The following is a 13,789-nucleotide window of genomic DNA, read 5'->3' on the forward strand; positions in this document are numbered from 1 at the left end:
TCCCTTGGAAATCTCAGGATCAGTGATTACATGGACCTCAATGCTGTGGATCTGATGGGTAAAAGATGCTATCACTTTATCCATGCCGAGGATGTGGAGGGCATCAGGCACAGCCATCTTGACTGTAAGTACCCTTCACTGCCCCCCACACTGTGCAACTCACACACACAGCCTACTCTGTACATTGGGGTTACTATGGATATAGTCCCACCCGTCCATCCCACCTGGTCCAGGTGCATACTCGTAAATTTTAGTGCTGAAATCTGCTCTGTGTCCCTGAACCTGGCCCGATGTAGTTGGTCTGGATGAGGCATGAAAGAGCGATGATTTGAGCGTAGGGGCTGATTCTCGGCCTGCATTTATCTGCAGGCTTAGAATCAGCCCAGTGTTGCAGTCGTCTGTAAAAAGATACCTTCCAACTGTCCCATTTTTCGCGGGGCAGCTCAACCTGCATACCCGGATTGTTACTGAAATGTCCCGACTTTCTCTTTGATATCCTGCACTGAACAGCCAGAAAAAAATACAAAGTTTCTAACTAATTGTCTTTTGGCAGAGAGCCCAGAATATGTGGCAGGTGCACTTAGATAGTTTTGTAACAATTTAGCAAAGAAACAACTGTAACAATTTAAGATAAGCAGGCCTCTTGGGGAAACTGTGACTTGCAGCTTAAAGGGCAATTCACCTTTATTAGCAAAACTGTAATAACACATAAAAAACACAGAAATGTGTTCAAGCTTTCATAACCTGCCAAATTTTGTAAAATGGACATGGTAATTAGGGGTTTTTAGGTAATTAGGGGTGTTTTCTTGAATAACGGGCTATGAAGCACACCATCCTCCAGGCCTTGCCCTTTAAAGCATTTTATTACAGCGGAAAAGTAACACAAGCTTTCGGGGAGAACCCCTTCCTCAGGTGCATTAGGGGGTGGGGCCACAAAAATGGGCATGGTCAAAACAGTTCACCACGCTTCGCACAGCGGAGGTATGGTAAAACTACTATTTACAAAGATCCATAAAAAAGCTGAGAATTCTGGGAGTTGTTGTTTGGAAACAGCTGGAGAGTCTCAGGTTGCACACTGCATAAATATTGTTTTTATCAAGTTAAGGGACCCATCCTTGCTGCATCCCCCCTTAGCCTGTTCTTCTTTCTCTGTGCCAGTATAGTCTGGTGACTCACTTGTGTGTGTTAAATATATTTGCTCAAAGGCCCCAGACTTACCTGATTTTTCAGGCACAGGCTGTGCTGCTCTTTGGCTCCAGAGACACATTCTATATATGTCCAGTCTGGTGGGGCCATAAAGGAGCCCCAAATTTTAGCGGAATGCTTCCTAATCTGTGCGTGTAGCTTTCATTCCCGGCCTATATGTGCCATTTGTATTCCTGTGCCTTGCATAAGATGAATTACTTTTCATGAAAAATAGCCCAATCCATTTGTGAGTGACTGTGAAATTATAGATAGTGCAACATGCCGACGTATGTCTGAGACAGATTATTGTGTGTTATGCATCTCTGCTTGTGCCCATGATTAGATGTGTGCGTCTGTGTGTGTGTATATATACTGTATATGTGCGTCTGTGTGTGTATATATATATATATATATATATATATATATATATATATATATATATATATATATATATATATATATATATACTGTATATGTGTGTGTGTGTGTGTTGGGGAGGGAAGCCACTGTATAACCTTTATATAGCACTGCACAGTTTTACTCAGTGCTGAGTTTGAAATGCATTCTCTCTCTCTCTCTCTGTAATTGTGGGAGTAAGGTAATACATAGCCCGATCAGCGTCGGAGTGGCCCATCGGGATACCAGGAAAACTCCAGGTGGGCCCAGGTGTCAGTGGGCCCTCATGCTGCTAAACATTTGACCTATTTCATGGCTATTCCATATTTATATGAGAACAAAGAGACTAAATAGGTGGAATAATAGATTATAGTATGTAAAGAAAAGAGACTAGAGAATAGAGGTTGAGTGAGAAGAAGAAGAATATTGGTACTGAGAGGGCCCCCCTCCTGGTATAAGGTTTTTGGGTGGGCCCTTGGTCTAAAGTTTTTGGGTGGGGCCCTGGTCTAAGGTATTTGAGTGGGCCTCTGGTCCAAGGATTTGGGTGGGCCCCTGGTCTAAGGTTTTTGTGTGGGCCCCTTGTCTAAGGTATTTGGGTGGGGCCCTGGTCTAAGGTTTTTGGGTGGGCCCCTGGTCTAAGGTTATTGGGTGGGCCCCAGGTCTAAGGTTTTTTTGTTGGGCCCCTGGTCTAAGGTTTTTTTGGTGGGCTCCTGGTGTAAGGTTTTTGGTGGGCACCTGGTCTAAGGTTTTTTTGGTGGGCCCCTGGTCTAAGGTTTTTGGTTGGGCCCCTGGTCTAAGGTTTTTGGGTGGGCCCTTTGTGTCCCAGTCCAACACTGAGCCAGAGGTTGCGCTGGGTCTAGTGACCCATAGCATCCAATCAGCAGGTAGCATTTACAGGTTGTGTTGTTATAGCTGACATCTGATTGGTTGCTAAGGGCTACTATATCCAGCCAAATATTGTGCTGGATATCAGGACTGGGTAGGCAGAAGAGGCCCGTGCCTAGGGCACAACGGTGGGGTGGGGTGGTGGAGCTGGCACATAACTCTTTGCCTACCCCTACTCCAGGCCCTCATCCCCTGACTGATTACCTGGCCACCCCCTTGGCTGGTATGAGCATATCAGTCAGGTGCAAAATTTGCATCAGGTTTCATAACCCATAGCCACCGATCAAATGCTGTCATATGGGCGACTAGTAAATGCTACATGCGGAGCGATTGTCTTCCGTCTTCCTCCTTCTTTGCGCAGCTGCGCATGCACAGTAGAACAAAAAGCCGAACTTTAACTAAAAAGTCGGCTATTTCGTTCAACTACGCATGCGTTTGCCCTGGGAAATTTGAAGAAAGAAGATGACGGAAGTGGATCGCTCCGTGGTGCTCACTGGTATAACCCCTTGGGGGTGCATAACATTTGGCACCCCCAAGTGCTGCAAACATTTCCTTCTCCTTTATACGGATTGGTGCAAACTTGCAGCTGTGCAACTCACTATAGAATTCTGGTGGCGCCTACATGTGGCCATTGCTATACATTGTGTAGGGTTCTTCCTTTATGCAGCGAGGCTTCATTACTCGGATTGAAGGAGAGAAATTGGCAATTAAATAATTAATGTAGGAAGAGGTTTGGCAGGAGGAGAGACCCTCGCGCACGCTGCTTTGTACTCGTCTGGTGCCCAAGTTTTAAGATTCCGCAGATCCCTCTGCTTCTGTCACTGCCTCTGGGACACATTTCCTACAACATCTGATAAATGGAATATGGATGTTACGGCCATTTTATGGCTCTTTCATTCAAAGTTAAAGTCCTAATTGAGCCCTAAATTATGTAAAGCAGACGCCGGCAGGAGCAGGCGGATGTCATTTGGATCCCAGAAAGGTTATCCTGTCTGCCTGAGAAGCGTGCGCAGCTGATAACATCTCCCACCCCCTCTAAATAAGGACACAGGGGAGCAGCCTGGAACCTGTTAGAGATGCAAACCCTCCTGAGCGGCACAGAACCTGACACTTTGACAGGGATAAGTGGTTGTTTCTGTGTAACTGATGGTTCTTTTTATTCTGTGGCACCTCATTCACAGAACTGTATGTGCCGCAATCCCATCCTCAGAGGTTTCCATGTGCTTATGTAATAATACTGATTCAAATACCTGTGCTGCCACAAACTGCAGTCTTCCTTAAATGCCTTCATTAAATGTGCCACACTTTTACTGCACCCAATTCCTGCACAGACCCTCCTCTACATATACTGTATGTGCCACGCTCCGAACAACCACTGTGTCTCTCTCCTGGACTTTCTCCAGTTAGTCTTGTTAACCCTTTCAGACCTAATATTGTAGCTGTATAGTAACACTACATGGATGTGTCATATTTACCCCTCAAATGAATTGCTTTGTCTTTCTCTATGCACCTGTTAGTTACCTCTAAAATGAACTGCTCTATCTCTCTATTCACCTGTCAGAGTTACCTCTTTAATGAACTGCAATATCCCTCTCCTATCCATGTGTTAGAGTTACCTTTCAAATGAACTGCACTATACCTCTATATACATGTGTCAGAGTTACCTCTCTAATGAACTGCACTATCCCACTCAATCCACCTGTCAGTTACCTCTCAAATGAACTGCACTATCCCTCTCCTATCCATGTGTTAGAGTTACCTCTCCAATAAGTTGCACTATGCCTCTACTATCCATATGCCAGGGTTACCTATCCAATGAACTGCACTATCTCTCTACTATCTACGTTTCAGAGTTACCAATGAACTTCACTATCCCTTTACTCTATGTGTATGTTCAACAGTTATCTCCGCTGTGGGCTGTACTGTCCCACCTCTTACATCTGTGAATCACAGTAACGTCTCCAATGAACTGCACTATACCTCTACTTTACATGTATGTGCCAACGTAACCTCTCGTATGAACTGTACTGTCCTTTTACTTTAAATTTAAGTTATTTTTTACTAACATCTGCATGTGTCCTCTCTTCACTATGTGTGTGCCACATTTACTGCAGAAGAATCACTCCCCTTTGCATGTATGTGACAGTTACTTTTTCTATGAACTGCTCCTCTCTCCTCTCTATGTATATGCCACACTTACCTTTCTTATGAACTGCATTGTCACTCTCTCTCTCTCTCTTCTACCTTTATGTGCTACAGTCTTCTCTCCCCTAATATGAACTGTACTATCCCTTTCCTCCACATTTATGTGCCACATTCACCTCTCTTATGAACTGTACTATCCCTTTCCTCCACATTTATGTGCCACAGTTACCTTTCTTATGTCCCACTCCTTTAAATTGTCTGTGCATGTAATTGCCAGAAGATGAGGCTATGCCTACTGAAGATGGATACTTTGTGTATGTGGATGCTCTACCCAATTGCTCTGAGGAGAGAGGAAGGAGTTATGAGAGATGTTTCAGCTCAGTGAACAGTATCTGGTTCATGGGTACAGCTATTGTACTGTAGAACTTTGCAGGAGCTCATAACAAACTCCTGGGAACATACAGCTGTGAGGGCTTCCTTTCATTTCATTCATCAAGATTCAGTCTGTGGTCTTTCAGCTGTTATAGCACTACAATTCCCAGCATTCCCCCAGCAGCACTAATTAAAAGTAATATTTAGTTCCCCAGTGTCCTCTGCTATGATGATAATGTTTGTATGAGAATACAGGGTGTGTGTTTGGACCAGGGACCCCTATACTACAATTAACTGCTACACCACACTAGAAATGTTCCAATGTGCTGTAAAATGCCACTGGTTGTTTCTCAATGAGGCAATGGTAAGTGCTGTGAATGGCTTCTCTCTCTAAGACCTCGACAGAACACATGTTTAATTCACTACCATGGGGAGTAGGTGTAAATGATGTGCATGTGTCCTTGTACTCTGGAAAACAGCCCTGTGCCCTAAAACTATTAAACACTGCACCTTTCTGGGTATAATATTTATTGATTAGTGATGTGCAGGTCGAGAATTTCTTGACCCGACCCTTACCCGCCCCCTCCGAAACTGGGCCCACTGCTGCCCTCTATTTATAGACCCGTGCCCACCCCACCCCACAGTGATGTCACAAAAGGGGCGGGTGGGAAGTCTCTAAATTCCTGCACCGGAAGCCGAACTGCTAGAAGAGCTCGACCCAGACCCACCCAGGACCCGAACATTTTGTGCAGGAGTCAGTCTGAACCCGCCCAACCCGTGGGTAAACCTGCGGATCCCGCGGTTATCGGGCCGGCCCGTACATCACTATTACTGATCAATTTTCATTAAACTAGTTAAAATTAGTTTCAGCTGATTCTGCCACTAGGTGGTGCATTCAGTGAAAACTGCCTGCAGAGAATGAGCATGTATGTATGTATGTATATTTTTATTTGTAAAGCGCTCCTTGAGGGCAAAGCACTGTACAACAAAACAATAAATTAGTAGTAACAAACAAAGGGTCATTGGAATAAAAAGTAACAATAAATAATTACAATGCAGATTAAGTGCTCAGTGTCAAGGAAACAAAAGGCTAGAGGACCCTACCCCGTAGGGCTTACAGTCTAAATAGGAGGGTAACATACAGACACAATTCAAAGGGAGCATTGCTTAAAGGGATTCTTTTATGATTTTTACGGTGTCGTTTTTATTTCTAATTTACACTGTTTACACTGCAAATAATTCACTTTACAATATAAAATATAATTCCTGAACCAGCAAGTGTATATTTATTTTAGTTGTAATATTGGTGTGTAGGCGCCATCTCTGGTCATTTTGCCTGGTCATGTGCTTTCAGAAAGAGCCAGCACTTTAGGATGGAACTGCTTTCTGGCACGCTGTTGTTTCTCCTACTCAATGTAACTGAATGTGTCGTAACGGGACATAGATTTTACTATTGAGTGCTGTTCTTAGATATACCAGATGTTATCTTGTGTTAGGGAGCTGTTATCTGGTTACCTTCCCATTGTTCTGTTGTTTGGCTGCTGGGGGGGGGGGGGAGAAGGAAGAGGGTTAAAATATCACTCCAACTTGCAGTACAGCAGTAAAGAGTGACTGAAGTTTATCAGAGCACAAGTCACATGACTGGGGGCAGCTGGGAAATTGACAATATGTCTAGCCCCATGTCAGATTTCAAAATTAAATATAAATAAATCTATTTGCTCTTTTGAGAAATGGATTTCAGTGCAGAATTCTGCTGGAGCAGCACTATTAACTGATGTGTTCTGGAAACAAGAAATTTCCCATTACAGTATCGCTTTAAGTACTTGGAGAATGGCACTGCTGCAAAAAATTAGAAAATAGGATGTTTCCCTTCAGGTCAGTGGGAGTTAGTGAGGGTGGTTTTGGACTTATTTGGCTTAAAAGCATTCCATGCAGGTAGTATTGCCACCTTTTCTGCAAAAAATATATATTTATCTTTTTTCCCTGGGATCACCCATCATTTTTACCGGCCAGGCCGGTAAAATACCGGCCAGGTGGCAACCCCACATGTAGGTTATCTTGTCCTTTAAATGAATGTTACCCATGGTAATCACTTGTGCATGTTATGTGTAGATGACAGACATGAGAGTTGCTATAATTAGGGTACATCTACAGATTGTGGCATTCAGTGCAAATTCCAGTTGGCGTTGGCACGGGTTTTCCAGGGCATTTAGTGAGCCTCGTTGCATTTGCCGGGGATTGTGGGATATGTCACACTGAAGTTTTATCTTTACTCGCTTTATGCAGATTTATTAATAAATCTATGGAGTCTCCTTTCCAACACGGCCAAGGACACACACAGAAATGAAAACTTTATTATTTTTTTTTAAATCTCTTGGTTTTCCAGTTTGTGTCTGATCCCCTCTCCCTTGGCCCCCCTCCATTACTGCGTCCCTCAGCGTTGAGGCGTCATCTGGCGTTTGTTTTTTAAGCTGCCGCGGAGGACGGAGCTGACTGTCAGGGTGCCGTGGGCAAGAGGTGCAGATTAAAGCAGTTTTATTCCTTTTCATGTTGACGCTGCCAGTTTGGTGACTGGAGAGGGAAAGGGCGGAGGGGGGAGAGAGGGGGTAGGAAGGCCTGCCAGTCACATTGTAATCTGGTCCTCGCTCGTTTCTAAGGTGAGGTGCTCCCCTCTGCACACAGGCACGGCTGAGATCTGCAAGGGCTAAGCAACAACCAACCCATCCTTGGGATCCTTCTCCCGCTCTCTAAATCATCTGTTTTCTGCCAGTCCTGTTATAAAATAAGATATAAAACTGGTAAATAATTAAGAAAATAAACAGAAGGTATTGTTCTTTTCTTTCTCTGGCAGGCTCCTAAACAGCAATGTTATATATCGAATTAGAATTTGTAAAATTAAAGCCAGCCAAAAAGGTATTATCGTAGTTCATTGGTTCCCAGGCCCAGATAAATGGCATGAAGGTCTGTTTGCTTTGCTGTCATTTATATACCTTGAACTATATGTCAGTGCCTTATATGTAGGCCTACATATACCTATGGTGGCCATAGACGTAACAATTACGATCTTTCCGAGAAAGATCGTTCATTTCAATACACACATGTAGAGCTGACTCGTCAAATATACAGGTAAAAACAATATAATTCTACCTGTATCTGACGATTCAGCACTAACAATGGCCGATGTTTGGGTTCCTTCAAAGGCACCCAATCAAGATTTTCCATCCGGCCCGATTGACGAGCCGAGCGATATCCAAGTTTTTTGCTGATATCGGTCGGCTCTTTTACCACCATACACGCACCAAATATCGTATGAAAATTAGTTTCTTCGATATTATCTGTGCGTCTATGGCCTCCTTTAGGCCATGTTTTATAAATCTCTCTCTAAATGTCAGGTTGGCAATACAGTCTGGTTTAGGGACTTCAAGTAGCAATTACTTACAAAGGCAGAACAATCAGTGAAAAAACGATCAACATGAACTTGAATATTTTGAATAATACTTTTTTAGTGTCAGTATAACTTTAAATACACACTTGCACATCCATTTTATGTTTAAAGGAGAACTAAACAAAACATTCACCAGCTGTGGGCTGGTACAGAAGCCCAAAATATAAGTTGTATAGCCCAATTCTGTATTGATGTTTACTTCTCCTTTAAAACCACATATGCAGCATCTGCCTAAGGATGTGGGAAACCCATCTATGGAATTATCGCAAGCAACAAAGGCTGCCTTGTTTCCGACTGCGATGAACCTTTGTATGGCTGCCTGTATAGGAAAGGTGGTATGAAGTTGCTTCTGTGCTTGCATGAGAAAGAAGCTATAGAGCAGCTGAATTCATATATCCTGACATTTGGTTCACACATCATGAGAGGAAGTCAGGGAGAAAGGATTCACAATTCATTCACTGGGAGACTAAATGGTCTCTACGTGGAAAGCAAAGAAGTAATTGCAAAATAAAATGAATGAATGGGAAGTAAATGAAAGGGCAGAAGGCAGTCCTGATCTGGGAATGAATTGGAATAGGAACAGCATTCCTGGTCTTGGAGACAAAGGGAAGTAAATGCAAACTGGCAAAGCAGTCCTCATCTCAGGAGGGAACGGAGAGTAAAAGAAATATGGGAAAATCATTCATTGATTTCAGAAGAAAATGGAAGCAAATTGAAAGTGGGAAATAAGAAAGCAGAACTTTGAGAAAATAGGAGGTAGTATTAAAGTGGGAAACAGTCCAGTTCATAGAAGGCTGGAAATGGAAAGTGGAAAATCAGTTCAAATCTTGAAAAGTAAATGAAAAGTGGGAAAAGAATCTTTATTTTTGGAAGGGTAACAGAAGGAAGTAGAAATTGGGAACATGGTCCTGATCTCTGGAGGGAATTGAAAGTAAGTGGAGACACTAGGGAGAGTAGTTGTGAACTTGGCAGTGAATAGGAAGTATATGGAAAATGGGAAAGCAATCCTGATCTTGGGAGTGAGTGGGAAGTCAGACATCTGTCTTAAGGAGGTAATGGGAAGAGGGGAAAGCAGTCCTGGTCTTGGGAAGGAAAAAGCAAATGGCAATGCTGGAACTAGGGGCAAGCAAAAGAGGCAGCTGCAGAGGGCACAACTGGGGAGTGGGCAGAATTACAAGAAAAACAAGCTCTACACCAATATACTCTGCTCCTGTCATGGTTTGCTAGGCCCAGTGGCTGTGGGAAACAAGCAGGGGAAAGTGACGGTGGCATTGGGAGGGGGGGGGTCACAATCTACAGGGGGATGTTGTCTGGTTTGTGAGTGAGGGAGGTCAGTGTCAGCTAGGGGCAGGGGGCAAGTACATTCTGGCCTGGCTCTGGCAAATGGAAAGCAGTCCTGACATTGCGAAGAAATGTGGAGTAAAAGGAAAAAGGGAAAGCAGTTCTGATCTAGGGAGTGAAGGGAAAGTATATGAAAAGATGGAAAGCAGTCAAGTAAGCAGTAATTATTGGAATTATTGGAATTATTGGAAGGAGGAAATCCAGTCCTGATCTCAGGAGGGAATGGAAAGAGGGAAAGCAGTCCTGATCTCAAAAGGGAATGGACAGAGGGAAAGCAGTCCAGATCTCAGAAGGGAATGGAGAGAAGGAAAGCAGTCCTGATCTCGGGGGGGGGGGAGGAAGGAAAGAGGGAAAGCAGTCCTGATCTCAGGAGGGAACGGAAAGAAGAAAAAAAAATGAATGCACAACAAAGTAAAAGTAAGAAGGACAGTGAGTGAGGAAAGTTATGCCAGAGATCAGCAATGTGACAGCCCATCTGTTACAGAACTACCAAAGGAAAAGTTGAGCTTGGCAGTGGCTCAAGTGACACCTGTTGCATTTCCCTGACTGATGAGAGGGACTTTGTAAAGGGGAAGCAGAAGTGGTACATTACTTTCATAAAAGAGCAAATTGTATCTACCACATATGTGATATAGCAGAGCAGCCTATTCCCATGGGGCATCCTAGCAGCACAGTCCAGCTGGCACTGTATGGAAAGTATTGTATATAGAGCGTTTATTTCAGGCAGTGTAACTCACCACTGTGTGTTCTAACAACAGTTTCTTTTAGAGTCACTTTAAACCAAGCGATACACAAGTGCTCTTCTCTCTTCTACCCCATGGTCTTGTTCTCCCCATGTCTGTTTCACTCCTGTCTGCTTCCTTCCCTGCTCTCATTCCACCCCTCCCTGCTTTCTCTCCTCAATCTCCCATTCTCCTTCCCCCCTCCATAGGACACTCGGTATTGTGTAGCACTTATTAACCACAATTAAATGGACAATATGAATTTAGTGCTTTCTGCGGAGCCTTCCTCAGCTCTGCTTTGCAGCAAGATGATTAATGCAAATACATATTACTTGAGATAACCATTTAACCACTAATTTAGCCAAATTTATTACAGCAGTTAGAAGGTTTTCTATTCCAGACAGACAGAGACAAGGACACGGTGAAGGGACATGGGGTTTGCTGGGAACACATTGCCCCCTTCTGGTGACTTAGAGGGATAACCACCCTTCGTTTATCTGTGTATAGAGAGGTTAGGACACAAGATTTAATCAGGGTTTTTTTTAATCAGGGACTTTAAAATTGTGGTCGTTAACAATGATGCATAGTATATAGGGAACCTTCCTTAACCCCTGAATTAGGCACCGCCTTCCATAGAATATGATGTATCCCCTACATGGTTGTGTAAGGACCCTCACTATAACACCTAATTTCATTCTCCATAATTGCCACTAGTGATTTCTGTTTTATTCTGTAACCCTTGTGCGTCTGCTGCAGGTGCCCCATACATGTGTATCATCAATATAACGACCTCTGTTGAGTTTTATATTGATCAGTGAAAGAGTTACTATCAACTGCTTGTAATGCGCCATATAACTTCCTTATCATTTCTCCTATAACTACATGCCATCCCTATGAGTCTTGTGTGCTTCATGCAGGCCCCCTCCCCTGAATACCGAACCGATTTGCATATGAAATGTGTAAATTAGGGGTGGGAAGGGGAAACATTTTTTACTCCCTTGTTTTGTGACAAAAAGTCATGTGATTTCCCTTACCTTTTGCATATGCAAATTCTGATTCAGTTCGGCCAGGCAGAAGGATTCGCCCGAATCCGAATCCTGCTGAAAAAGGCCGAATCCTGGCCGAATCCCGAACCGAATCCTGGATTTAGTACATCCATAATGAATATTGGAAAGTTGCTTAGAATTATGTTTTCTTTTATTTGGCAAATTTTTGTTTTGGAGTTGACTTGCCCTTTAAGTAGAACTACTTTCTCTAATGTCATGCCCTCCCTTTTTCCCTTACGGTTCTATATTGTACCTATTTCCACTAGGGATGCACCGAATCTAGTATTCTGTTCAGGATTTAGCGAAGAATTTACCTTTTTCAGCAGGATTCGGCCAAACCGAATACAGATCCAAAAAAATCACGTGACTTTTCATCACACAAACAAGGAAGTCAATTTTTTTTATCAACATTCGGTTCAACATTTCGGTTCGGATTCAGTTCAGAATCGTAAAATAGTGGATTCGGTGCAAGCCTAAATTGCTCTATATAATAAACCCTTTCACCATTATCAAATGTGAATGAGTGTTGACCCCTTTTCTGATCTTTTTCTCGTGCTAGATTCTGGCATACCGGGGAGAAGCTAGAAGTTTCTGGGCCCCACAGCAAAATATTTTATGGACCATTAAATCACCTTCAGATGAGCTTTCTGCAGTTATAGTTTCTCTCCATTAGTCCACATTTTTGTAGTCATTTTTACCCTTCAATCGCTCACATTTGTCTCTCTCATCTTCCCTATTGTTCTCTAGCTCACCCTCAACGCTTTTCTCTCTCATTTCCCCATCTCTTTCCACTTTCCTTTACATTCTTCAGATACCGGGTCTCTTGGTCTCAGCCCGCTTCTCCCTTCCCACCCTGCAACCCACGACTTGGATTTTACTCATCTGAGAGCTGTAAATTCTCTCTGACAAGATGAAAAGAAAGTGCTCTGTTTTCTGACTGCATGGAATACCCCAAACTGAGCCCAGGGATCAAAGCTGCTTCTCATATACCTTCAAATAACCTCTAGCAAGCAGCAAGGCTGACAGTCTGTGTATGTGTGAATCTCTGTGTGGTTGTCTGTCTTCTTATTCTATGATTTAATTCTCCTTTTACCTTTTATCACAGTTTTGTAAACCTGAGCGTCATTCTTCTTGTAGTCTTCCTCTTTCTCACTCTTTTTCAGTTTTTCCTGTACCTTCTTGTAGATTCCCTAACACTTTGCTTCTGTCAGATTTGTGGGAAGAGCCAATGATTGATGAGGAAAGGAAAAGACAAATTCATGGATGATGCTCACAGAACTTTTTTTCTTTTCGCAGTGTTAAACAAGGGGCAGTGCGTCACCAAGTATTACCGCTGGATGCAGAAGAACGGGGGCTATATCTGGGTCCAGTCCTGTGCCACTATCTCTATAAATGCCAAGAATGCCAATGAGAGAAACATCATCTGGGTCAACTATATTCTTAGGTACATGTTTTCAAAAACACCCACAAACAGTACTTTGCTGGCCTTTCTAGAAAATTGATCATAAACAGAAGACTTTGCAGTCTTCTTCCAAAAATACTGCACAAGACTATCTGGACATTATTACTGCCTATAATGTTTTCAACCAAAAAAACACAACCATCTTTCTGCCATATAGAAAGTTTTTAATTGCTGTAAATGTCAAAAACCAAAAAAAAATCCCATAACTTTATAATATCTTTATTCAAAAATCATCTTAAAAAATTGGCATACAGACCACCTGGTATTCCGCCTTACACATTTCATACCCTCTGGTACTTAATCATAGGCAAATACCAGAGGATATGAAATGCGTAAGGTGGAATACCAGGTGGTCTGTATGCCTATTTTTTAGCATGATTTTTGAATAAAAACTAGCTTTTTAAGATATTATAGAGTTATGGGATTTTTTGGGGTTTTTGACATATGTGCCCTTGGAACTGGGGGCTGTATCGCAGGAACTATGGCCCTTTTGATTGGACACTTAGACTTCAGCATTTAAAGGAGAAGGAATGCTTTACCATACCTGAGTAAACAGCTCTAGACTTTGTCTCTGTTTGTTTAGGATAGAAGCTGCCATATAAGCTTGGTGTGACATCACTTCCTGCCTGAGTCTCTCCCTGCTCACTTACAGCTCTGAGCTCAGATTACAGCAGGGATGGGAGGAGGGAGGGGGAGAGGCGCAAACTGAGCATGCTCAAGCCCTAGCCCTGGAGGTTTATGCTGAAAAAGGAAGTCTGATACAGAAGCCCATGAGTACACAATAGAAGGA

General features: G+C 42.9%; 1 protein-coding gene across 5 annotated transcripts in view; it reads left to right on the top strand.

The window, feature by feature from the left end:
* Positions 1 to 13,789, top strand: part of npas3.L (neuronal PAS domain protein 3 L homeolog) — a 295,122-nt gene that overhangs the window by 272,321 nt on the left and 9,012 nt on the right. For all 5 annotated transcript variants that reach the window (XM_018231199.2, XM_041573347.1, XM_041573346.1 and 2 more), the window contains 2 exons: positions 18 to 124; positions 12,834 to 12,981. In XM_018231199.2, coding sequence (XP_018086688.2) covers positions 18 to 124; positions 12,834 to 12,981 — 255 coding nt within the window. The remainder of the gene's footprint in view (positions 1 to 17; positions 125 to 12,833; positions 12,982 to 13,789) is intronic.

The sequence above is a fragment of the Xenopus laevis genome, chromosome 8L, assembly GCF_017654675.1.
Source record: "Xenopus laevis strain J_2021 chromosome 8L, Xenopus_laevis_v10.1, whole genome shotgun sequence".
Lineage (NCBI taxonomy): Eukaryota > Metazoa > Chordata > Amphibia > Anura > Pipidae > Xenopus > Xenopus laevis.